The 12,319-nt window shown below is 36.9% G+C and overlaps 1 protein-coding gene across 2 annotated transcripts in view; it reads left to right on the top strand.

Annotated features, from left to right (window-relative positions):
- NT5DC1 (5'-nucleotidase domain containing 1) overlaps positions 1-12,319 on the top strand; it is a 127,629-nt gene that overhangs the window by 83,923 nt on the left and 31,387 nt on the right. For both annotated transcript variants that reach the window (XM_065681040.1, XM_065681039.1), the window contains exon 8: positions 1,716-1,813. In XM_065681040.1, the coding sequence (XP_065537112.1) occupies positions 1,716-1,813 (98 nt within the window). The remainder of the gene's footprint in view (positions 1-1,715; positions 1,814-12,319) is intronic.

Below are 12,319 nucleotides of genomic sequence, written 5' to 3'. Positions count from 1 at the left end.
ACTCCAGTGTCCATCAGACACTACTGAGGTCTTTTTTTCCTGGAAATAATTCTAGCCTTTTAATTCCTTTTATTTGTTTCATGCTTCTTATATCAGACAATAAGACTAACATCTGTGCATCTTTTTGTAGTACTGGAATATATTCTAGATTCACAACTATTATGTCTGCCCTTTAATTAGATCGGGCTAACTGCATTTTATTCTTGATATCAACCCTTATGAATTGTGTCTGTTTAGTCCTTTATTAATTTGTTTCCCTAATCAATATGACACTGAGAAGTTCAGATATTAAATAAAAAAAAAAACTAGGGATAAAGATGAAAAGCAGAGATGTGTGTGAGGTATTAGCCTGTTACTCCTACCATCCTTACCATGTAGCTGTTAATATTTTTGCACTTTATTCAGGAAGTTCGGTTTTGGTTAAGAAATTGTTATCTATATAAAATCAGGGCTGAGAAATTCTTGCTGAAGTGTATCATTTACTGTTTCAAAAGCAGACTATCCCAGTTGTGTTCATTTGACCAAGTTGTCTTTAGCAAGTAAGGAGAGAAGTCTAAGAGAAAATCTCCCTTGGAAATAAAGTGAGAACCATTTCATAAACAGAGCACACACATATTGCTGGGATCAGTGCAGAAGGTATGTAAACCTGCAGAAGCAAGTGGCAGTTCATTCACACAAGCAGCAATATCATGGTGTGACTTTTCAAGCTTACCTGCCATGAGAATGCAAGTCCAGTTAACTGAGTGGTTTAGTGTTGGCAGGAGCACACCTAAAGATGAGTCAATCATCACATAGTCACTGAAGCTAAGTGAGTGTCATTTCACCTTTTCACTTCCTAAAAGCAAATAATTTTTTTAAGCCGGTCATTTTGATTTCCTCTGTGGTTAGTGGGAAGAAAACACTGGGCATCATCCTTGGCAATTCATTCTGTACCATAAAATTACATTGAAATAAGTGGGAAGAATTGCCTTCTAAGGATGTGGATGTTTCTTTATATAGAGTCTGCCTGTAGTATAGATCACTAGCTGTGAATTCAGCATGCAATTTTTGGATGGTTAAAGTTATTTGAGATACATCCGACCCTTTGTCTTAGCCATTTACTGTAATCACAGGCCACTATACCAAGCACAAGCAGTAAGTGGAACAGATTTTATCATGTATAATGTTACGTAGTAATGTAATACTAGGTACAGGCTCTCATAAACTCAGTAGCATTGTACAAGAGATTTTTTCCTCATTAGAGGAAGGAAATTTTAAGAGATTCTGTTTTAAGGCTGGAATGTAATTTAGAGCACAAAATAAAAGCTAGAAGATAAGCTCATAGGGAGAGCTACAGTCTTTTAGTTATCTCATTCTCATGGGATATTGTGAATTATTTGAAAATGACACAGTTAGCTACTTTACTTCCAGTAAACTGCCTCTACTGTTGATAGTATTTTAGTGCCTGTGCCCACCCTGGACTTGCCATCTGTGACTTCTTTGTTCCATGCAAGAATATACATCAGCACTATGGGTTCTCAGCCAGCTGTCTTCTCACCTTTTAACAGCCTCAGGAAAAGAAGTCTAGTAGTGACACTGAAAAAGCATCAGGAAAATCGTTACAGAAAAAGAAGCCTTAAGGAAGTGCTTTGCCATTTCATTAAATCTTAACGTGTACTTAGTGACATCCTAGCTAGTTCACGAGTTTAACTAATTCAGTTTCTTTTCTTTTCTAGAAACAATTTTGAAGAGTATTTTGACATTATGATCACAAATGCTTTGAAACCTGGTTTCTTCTCTCATACCCCAAACCAAAGACCTTTCCGAACTCTTGGTAAGTTGCAGTTGTGACTCCATTCTCATCTGCTTACCTCTATTACAAAAAAAAAAAAAAAAAAAAAAAAGAAAATACATAAAAAGAGTGGATGAAAAAGAAAAGAGAAATAAAAGCAAGAGGACTGGAAAACAGGAACACATATTTTGGAAATCTAGTTTTGAGGGGGAAAGTGGACTCTACACAAGACTCTTCCAGAGATATTAGTAATAAATTCTCTTACAACTGAGAAATTAAGAATTATAGTGATAGGACAGTGAAAAGGCAGAGCTACAGCAGGGCTTAAAAATTGCATTGGAGCTTAGGTATTGCATGATTAATGAAAGAGTAAGAATCCTTTACTGTGCTGACAAGGTCATACAGAGAAAATAAATCATAGAATCAGCTAGCCTGGAAAAGACCTTAAAGATCATCAAGTCAAAAAAAAAAAAAAAAAGGCAGAAATATTTCAAGAGTTTAAAGGAAATTCAGAAAATTATACAAATAAAATTGCAAGGGTGAAGGAAATGATTTATGGAATCTGGTCTTAAATGTGTGTACGTTGGCTAAATAATGACATAGTAGGTGAAAAGGAAGTGCTCCTGTAGTCAATTTAATTAAAACAATCTGAAACATTTGGCAGTGTTGTCCATTAGGTAATTAAGGTTGTGACAAAAAACATTTATATTAGCAGTGTTCATTGAACTACAAATAACAATAGTAACATGGCAGAAGACAGTTAATTTTTCCATAGTTTGGTAAATACATTTACAAGTAATTGTTACCTGAAAATCAATCCTATATCCAGAATAGTGTAAGACAGCATATATTGAATGTATTTTAGCATTTTATGACAGGAAAGTCAGCTGCTACAGCCCAAAAGAAATTTTGCCTGTGGAACTTCTACAGTAAAACTAAAGTGACCAGTGGAAATTTATATTGAAACTGTATTTTAATTTTTCACATATTTATATAGGAAAATAAGTAAGAAATAGCCTAAGTGTGCTTTTTAAAGGATTAGTTCAAATAGGAAACTGCCAAGTTGACAATCTGAGAAAAAATAAACCCAGAACGGAAATTGAAACTATTTATATGAAGGTGGGGAGGAAGGGGCAAAACCATAAGGGGTGAAAAAAAGCTCAGTTCTTCAGGTCTTTTATTTAGTTTCATATAATGCAAATTGAAAATAAAATATAATTCACTTTAGATGTTTTTTAAACAATCTGGTTAGCCTGACTTCCTACGGAAATCCTGCTGTGTCCCTCTGTCACTAATCCAGCCAGCAACTTTTGAACCTGTTGGCCAGTTTCAGTAAATTTAATAGACAGCCAAAAACCTCCAAGATATTTTGTCAAGGGGGTTTTTTGTGCAAACAAAGGCAGAATAAAGAAAGAAGACTTGAAATTACTGCCTGCATTGAGAAATATTGTGTAGCATTAACTTAATTGCCTTATTAGATTCTAAGTACCAAGCTTGATGAAGTTGTTTCTTTCTCATGCATTCACACAGGAACAGCATTTCCTGGAGTCCTCTTACTGACTGGTTTTCATTTACTTTATATTTTGGCATTGCAAAGAGGCTCATATGAGGGTTTGTCACTCATTACATGAAAAATTTATTAATACAGAATAGAATGGAGGTGTAGAGACCTCATCTATCTAAATAGGTATGGGACACAAACATAACTAAAGTGATCATCAGATAAATAATTTGCTGGACTTTTTTTTTAAATATATATATTTGTATTAGATTGGCAATTTCTTCTTAAAGACCAACCAGAACATTCAAAGCAAAGACTTATACATACAGGACAGGTTTTTAGAGACATGTTTTGAAGTAGTGAATAGCTTGCTTAAGAGTATGTGAAGTTTAAATCAAAATAGGAGCAATTCTGTGAAATTGAAAATGTACAGAATAATAATGTGTTTTCATAATATACCTTTTGCTGCCCTCCCTCTGTGTTTCTAACAGCTTCAGAGGAGGCACTGATAGTTTTACCCAGTCACTGAAACTGATAGTTTTACCCTAGTCACTTTACTCAGTCACAGAAATTTTCATTTCTGAAATAGCATATGGTGGAGCTTCCAATACATGGCAAGGAGTGGGTGAGGAGTTGGAGAGGAAGGGAGGGAATGGAGTGGCAGTTTTCCAGTTTCCAGAATTTTCTTAAGGCTTTCTTTTATGTCAGAATCACTGAAAAGTCAGAATTTCAGTTTCTAGTTTCTATCTTCAATTTGCCACTATATATTTCAGGCTGAAGAAGAGATTAGTTAGCCACTGTGCTTCAGACCCTCTTTCCTCTGCAGCACTGGACATAATACATCAGGGACACAAAATTTCCTAGGTTTTGCTTTGAAATAGGAAAAAATATAGAAGTAGACATCATAGGAAATATTTTCTCAAAGCACAAAGAATAAACTTTGTTAGTGTAATTTAGGGGAAAAAAGCTCCAGAAAGTGAAACAAAGCTTGTTCCATGAAGAAATTTGTTTCAGAAAATGAACTGAAATAACTGTTTATCATTCCTATCCATTTCTCCAGGGCTGAGTTGCAGCCATGTTCTTCCATCAGTGGATCTGAATTACAATAAATTTCTAATAAAACCGTATTCCCTTCTTTTCCAAAAGAATTGTTATAAATGGACTTAAGGCACAAAATATGGTCTGTTTTCAAACACCCCAAATGTTGAATTGTGTACTGGAGCTAAATGTTGTTAATATATAACAGGATTTTTGCTGAAAATTTACTAAGGGAAACGTTTTGAAGTTGTCTAAAGAGAAGGATATATTCTTTTCAGTGCGTAATTTCAAAACAGAGACTGTGTTCAGTAAACATTTGAAGATGGACGAGAAACAGGACAAGATGACAAAGAAGGCATTGTCTAGAAATGTAATATCAGATAACGGCTCTGCAGAAATGCTTTTTCAGTAGACAAGTAATTTTAGAACTAATCCCTTTAGAAACCATGGAAAATTATTTTAATTGTGCAATTAAAAATGCATCACTGCTTCATTAGAGTTTCAAGACATGCATCATTTAAAGCAACCAAACACTGTTTGAAATCTTAAAAAACTTGTGTGACTGCTTTTTATTGAACTGGGGTGCTGAAAAACACAATCATTAATTCTTTCATTTGCATAATTGTCTTTCAAATTACCATTTCATTAAATGGAGGAACAGTTTAAAATCTTTACAGATTTTAGAACAGCCACATTTATTTTCACCTGACTGACAAAAGTTTTATACATAAATTTTTGTACATAAATGGCTTATGTAGCAAAGTGCACAGTTTATGAGAACAGTGCTATATGAGAAAAAACCCAACTTTTCTCCATAATACAAATTCCCCATAATGTATTTGTTATTCGCAAGGTTACATTTTCTTTTACACAGGGAAATTCTTTATATGGTTCTTGAAAGTACTAATAATATCTTGAGCTACTGGATCTAAGGATCAGCTCGAAAATGTTTGTGTAAATCCTATGTTGAGAACATGGGATTTTCTTTGCTTTCAACAACTACATCCAGATTAAAATAATATATAATTCCATGAAGGACTTGAAGGAATACAAATGGCAAATACAGTTGTGACTCATCTGATAATCTGCAGTACACCAAGATTTCTGTAACATTTGACAACAGACCTTTCCCATTATCACATCACTCGTTAATGTATGTCAGATTACTAGCCTGATTGCCAGTGCTGATCTTTGTCAAATATATTTTTTAGAATGATGAACTAAAACAGAAATGCTAAAGATAACTCTAAATACCCTGAAATCCTTCTCTAAGTCTGTATGCATATGGGAATTCACACTTGGTCCTAAATAAGACTTCTATATCTTTTCTTTCTAGCTCAGAAACAGGTAACTGGTTTTTTTGAACATTTGTTTTGGGTTGATGTTGGGTTTTTTTTATAAACTGAAAAAGTGTTCCTGATTATTCAGTGTCTTAATGTACAAGGCATATTTTAAAGTGTATGTGTATCTTCATGTATATGTGTACATATATATGCAGGCCAAAAGCAATTCTGTGTATGGAGTGCCAGTGGATGCCATTTTTCTGTGGGATAGTGTGCTGTTACCCAATGCCCAATGAAATTAACCTACTGTCTCTTTCCTGGAGAGTTTCTGGTTTTCAGAGCCCACTTTCAATCACACTTCCGAGCTGTCTGCCTTACTCTTGCACTTGAAATTCTGTCCAGCTTATGGTGCCTTTGCTACATGATGTAGCCCTCAATTTAGGAAGCTCAGTCCTCCCATTTTTTCTCAATTGTCTAGTAACAGAAACTGTCACTTTAACAACTCACTGCAGAAGCTTTTTCCCTCTTTCAGTCATTCTTCTCTAGCCTTCTAAAAATACAGAGCAACGCTATAAATCAATTAGAAAATAAAATAATGGGACAAGATGTAAAATTACATACTTCCAGAGTGCAGACTGTCTTTGATTATTAGGGACTGCAAGACTTCAGAAGAATGTGATCCTATGTCTGCTATTTCAGTTTTCTGCTGCTGTCTTCTGCAACATCTGGGCTTGACTGTTGCCAGAGATGGGATACAGAACTGGGTGGAGAATCAAGGCTGATCCTATATAGCTATTTTTATACATTTATATTCTGAGGCTTTTTAGGCCTGAGGAGTGGGATCAGGAAGGGAGTGCCTTCGTTTTCCTGGAAGTTAAATGTGTGAGCCATAAAACTTCTTTTTAAGTCATTCCTTTTATTTGAGACTTCTTTCTTTACTGCCAGAAGAATACCAAAATACTACCCAGTAAATTTTATAAGACCTTTAGTAAAACTGTAGAATATCTATTAAAAATGTGGAAGTGTTGAAACAGATATTGCACCATTACAAGGGAATATACCATTTATATTTTTACATTAACTCAGTTGAGGAACATAAATGCATTCTCTAGAAAATTCTGATTAAATCTTCAACAAAAACACATTGAACTGCATCTGCAATATAGGTCAGTTGCTATAATTGCTTTGTAATTGGTATCAGATGTTCATATCTGATAAGGAGCGTGACCAGCAGGTCAAAGGTGGTGATCCTGCCCCTCTACTCTGCTCTTGTGAGACCTCACCTGGAGTATTGTGCACAGTTCTGGTGTCCTCAGCATAAAAAGGACATGGAACTGTTGGAACAAGTTCAGAGAAGGGCCACGAAGACGACTTGGGGCTGGAGCACCTCCTGTGTAAAGATAGGCTGAGAAAGTTGGGGCTGTTCAGCCTGGAGAAGAGAAGGCTGCGTGGAGACCTCAGAGCAGCCTTCCAGTATCTGAAGGGGGCCTACAGGGATGCTGGGGAGGGACTCTTAATTAGGGACTGTAGTGACAGGACAAGGGGGGAAGTTTAGATTGGATGTAAGGAGGAAGTTGTTTACTGTGAGGGTGGTGAGGCACTGGAATGGGTTGCCCGAGGAGGTTGTGAATGTTCCATCCCTGGTGGTGTTCAAGGCCAGGTCGGACAGAGATTTGGGTGACATGGTTTAGTGTGAGGTGTCACTGCCCATGGCAGGTGGGTTGGAACTTGATGTTCTCTTAAGGCCCTTTCCAACCCTAACTGTTCTGTGATTCTATGATTCTATATTTAAGTATAGATTTAAATCTTAAAACAATTTTAGATTTAGCATGTAGCTCTTCATAGCACAGTTGTTGGTGTTTTCATGTAGGGACTTGTTATTTGGTGGAGAGCTCACTCTCCCAATAGGAACCTAGTCTTTTGCTGCACCAGTGAATCCTTACACAAATGTATTAGTGTGGTCCTCAGTCTGCAAAGTCTGTCATATTTTCTCCACAGATTTGATCTGTCCTGAACTCCTCCAGCCATAGGTCATTGCTGGGATTAAACAGGACTTATTTCTTCCAGTGTTTCACATGGATCCCTGGTGCATCCAGAGGAGACAGGGGAAAGGAAAATCTCCTGACCTAAATGCAGAGGTGCATAAGAGCACACGTGTGAGCCAAAGATGACTTAGAAGGGGGTTGGGGGAGCCAGGTGGTGGGAAAGGAGACCATAGGAGGAAGCAGAGTAAAAGCAGAGCAGCACATGTAAAAACAGAGAGGAGATGGATTTCACTCTGACGGGGTTTTCTGAATCTCAAAAGGGTTACCTCAAGGACGACTTCTGAAATAAGTCTAATGTGTCAAACAGAGACCTTAAACTGGTCTACCCATGTGCTCGGACTGGCGCTCCCAGCTTGCTCACGTTCTGCAGCAGGGAATGGCAGTGCTGCTCTCCCAGAGCCTCTCTGGGCTCAGGAAGCCTTCTGCAGGGAAGGCCATAAAGAACCTCTTTTCCCACTGCTCAGAAGTCATGAGCAAAAAAACACCACCATCCACAAATGACACCAGTGTAACCTACTCCCCCTGTGACTCAGGGTGTCCCTTTATTTAATGCAACTGTGTTTATTGCCATTTTTCTGGAGATAGTGTCTCTTCATATCAGCCTGTCTGGAAATATTCTGCAATCCAGGTCAAAGTAATAGCGCGTATTTGCTGAGAGCTTGTGACAGAGTGGCATGTAAAGGTTTCACTGGCTGCAGACTACATTATTGAAGAGGAATGAAGTTTATAATAGTTTCCCATATGTCTCCTGAAATGACTGCCTTTACATTGTTATAACATCCCACAATGCCATATAGTCTGCGAAAGCAATGCAATTCTTTTCAATGAACTCTTGTTTAGCAATTCTTCATAGTGTATTGGCATAGTGTATTGGTTAAAGAAGAAAAAGAAGTTATAACTAATAATCACATTTTGTACTCTAGTTTTCAAAGCTAGATCTTTTTGTACCTCATGAGATCATGATGTTAAGATGAAAGTCTCCGAACTCTTTAAAATCAGAAACAGGTTCTGTACATAGGTGGCAATAGGTGGTCCACTGATTTAAGATATAAAGTATCTGGTCTATACCCAAGCCACCAAAGAGAAAGTTCCCTACTTTTATCTCAACTAGAGATTTTCATTTTATCCCTCATTTCTGGATAAAGAGTTTCTTTTTAAGCAACTAATTGTTATGGATGATGAAATTGAAAAACCTTCATATGCAGTAATAGAACCTGAGCATTTTTTATTTTTTACTATGAAAATCCATAAGGATTATGCAAGTGCCTTTTAAAGATGATTCCTTCAGCTGACACCCTCTTTGGCAGCATGGTCAATGCCTGATGCCATTTTCTGAAAAGCAGTCTAGGGTAGACCAGTAGGGCTGACAGTAGGACACAGATACAAAGAAATTTAATCTCATGTAGCAGGGTTTGTTTTCATGAGGGTATTCATCATCCACCGAAGAAGCTCAGAGAGTGTTTCAAAAAATCTACAGTGTCAGGCTCCTTGGCTAACTCTTTCACCTCCCATCCTTCGTTTAAATGATCTTAGTCTAAAACTAGTCCACTTTATGGACCACCTTCGCACAGATACCAGCCACTCAACAGATTTTTTTCTAACAGTGTAAATATCTGTCTCAGGAACTTATGGTTTCCCAATATAATTTATGTGCTATAGACAAACATTTTAAAAATCAGCGTATGTTACATTGAAATCAAATGAATTTATCGATTAATCCTTTTAAAGTTTGCTAGATAGTACCTGTGTGTAGTTTGAAACCAACAGTTTGGGAATTATTTTGTATTGTGTCATCAGCATTTGTAATTAAATCATGAGATAGGTAAGATGGGAGGTTGTAGTTAAGGACCTCTTTTCTAACAGTTATATTTTATTTCATGTTCGCTAAACATAGTTTTAGTTTATAATAACAGTCTGGATTTTGTTTTTTACATCTTCAATAAGGTGGTTTATGTGAAAACATTTAAAACAGATGCAATAGCAAAATAAAGTTGGGCCAGGGCATATCCATATCCTTTTGCAGAGCAGACACAATACATTTTTAACAGATGATAGAAAAATGTTAGCATAAAACTTCTTTCTTTTCTGATAGTTTTCAAAGTAGTTGCCTACCCTATTTGATGGTCATTGCCTCATAAAAACAAGTGGCTTAAACATTTTGGTTCTGTTGCAGAGGAAATTAATTAGAAAGTGAGGAAGTACATTTTATTACTAGTTGATAGCGTATCATTTATAACCCTTTTGCAAAATGACACAAGAGGCCACTCTGCAGTTTGCACTGATACACTGCCATAGTTAAACTGGTATCATTGCTGCAAATAGCCACCTTGTAGTAGTTAGACTATGCAGTAGCCAAAGAACAACTTTCCATCACAGTACATCCTTCTTGGCAGGGAAGCCACTGCTTTCCCCTAGGAAGAGGAATGGAGCAGTTTTGGTTTGTTCTGGGTTTATTTGAACGGGCTTTACTGGTAGTTGCTTCAGAAGTGTTGTGAAGCCAGCTTGTCATTGTGTTGTTTATACACATTCTTGTCAACGATGGATTTCAGGCATTTTACAGCACATCAGAAGCTAGGGGTTGAGTGGGCAACCTCAGTTTCTGTTTCTACTGGGAGGGCACAGTGTTGGCCCGACCACAGCAATTCACTGTAAACCTGGAGCATGGGCCAAGTGCTGGATTTCAACTGGTGGCCCCTCCTAACTGGCATGGGAGGTACCTGGTTATCAGTCAAGCCATCCGCTGGAAATTGGGTTGGGTGCTGCCTTTTGAGTTCCTTTGTCTTATGCCTCCACCATATTAGCCAGAGGAACTACCAGAACACAAGCTAGTTCTTTTAGTCTGTTTTCCTAAACATGAAGGCATATGCAATCATGTGGCATGTATAAGTAGAAATTTCTGCCCATCCCCTACTGCAAACCTCGATTGGTAAGGCCACTTCAACCACATTTGAGTGTGGCCTAGTATTCTCAGAGATATTACAGCCTCAACAGGCTGGAGAGTTAAAAATGAATCTGTCACTGCCAACTCAGAGAAAGGCTGCAGTGTAATCTTACCCCTGATTAGATATTGGAGTATTCATCCAGGAAAGTTTGGCCACAAATGACCCAGCTACTAGAAGAGCATCCATGAGACTTTGCACCCTGTTAGACCTTCAGTGAATCCAATTACAAGACACAATTTCATAGGAAAATAGGCCTCATCATTTCCACTGTCATTTATAAACAGCTCCTTGCTTATTAGAAAAAAAAAATAAATAGTCTTTGAACTCTGGCACCCTCTTTGTTTCTGATTATCGAGATGAATGCTGAACTGGGGATCCATTCTCCAGTGCACATCCTTCTTTAAAAAAAAATGAGTGTGTCAAGCCAACTTCTTTATACGTTTGCATAGTGTTCAAAGTACCCCAGAGGATAAAAGGAGTAAGAAGTTATTCACCCAAAAATCAAAACAGTGAAAAACTGCAATGTGCTTCTGCGTAAAGACAGCAGGGGTTGCTTCAGCTGATTACCTTTGATATTAAATACCATGTTTGGCATAAAGCTGATAAGAATATTACAGAAACCTAGTTCAAATAAAGCTAAAGCTGCTGCTTTCAAAAGCATGATATCAACAATATCCCTTTTGTTAAAACTGGAAAACATGTTTAGCATAATTGCCAAGTACTCCAAAACCAGAATTCTTTGTGCATGGAAAGTGGATTTTCATTTTCAAAAGGAGTTGCAGCAACTAACTAACTGCAAAATCCTAGTTATTGATTATATCACATTATTTTCAAGGCCTGGATAAAACACAAACCCCAATTCTGTAAGGTATTGTGTAAGCACATGATAAGGGTCAGTCTCTATCTTCAAGGAGCCCACAGGCAGACAGATAAACAAGTGGTAGAAAAACAGAAGCATTGGCTTTTCTGTTAAAGCCAAGGAACCAAGAGATTTAATCACCTGCCCATAATCATATCTTTGGCAAATCTATATATTCAGCTAAGATTCCTAATCCAGAAGCAGTGAAGAGCTGTAAACTAAGCTTACATAAAGACTTCATGGGAGTCTTGACTGCAGAAATCCTATTAGCCCTTTCCAAAGATTTATCAAAATGGGGAAATAAAGATAACATCATCACAATTCCACTGGATTTACTTTTTATGGTTCACTGATCTATCCTTTATATGTTCAAGGAATTGGACCTATGAACTTGATATGTTCTATACTGAAATTTTTCAAATTATTCTATAATTATTCAATTTTTTTTTTTTCAAGTCATTGAAAGAGATAAGCTAGAGCAGCTGTTTGTTTTGGAAGACAGTTCCATACTAATGATTTCTTTAATCAGTCATGCTTATGTTTAATTTTAATGGAAGAAACTTCCTTCACAGAGAAGCATGTCAAATGCCTTCTTAATACAGTGAATTATCTCAAGTTTTCCAAGCTTGCGCACTTAGAAGTTTATCAGCTAACCTATTTCTGTGAAAAAGGTTGCAAAATCTCCAAGTCATGATGATGTCACCTCACTGGAAATCATATTTAAAAGTAGCAGTTGTTTTAACAACATTCAGTAACTATATAAACCGCAAAGTGAATTACATATAGTAGCTATGTATAATTGCATTTAAACACACTGGGAGGCCATTAAAAATCAAGATATATAGAAAATCCTCAATCATAGTTTTGTGATCCCCTTATG

This window comes from Lathamus discolor, chromosome 5 (assembly GCF_037157495.1).
Source record: "Lathamus discolor isolate bLatDis1 chromosome 5, bLatDis1.hap1, whole genome shotgun sequence".
Taxonomy (NCBI): domain Eukaryota; kingdom Metazoa; phylum Chordata; class Aves; order Psittaciformes; family Psittacidae; genus Lathamus; species Lathamus discolor.
Note: the sequence above shows the minus strand (reverse complement) of the source record. Positions and strands in the feature narration are given on the sequence as shown.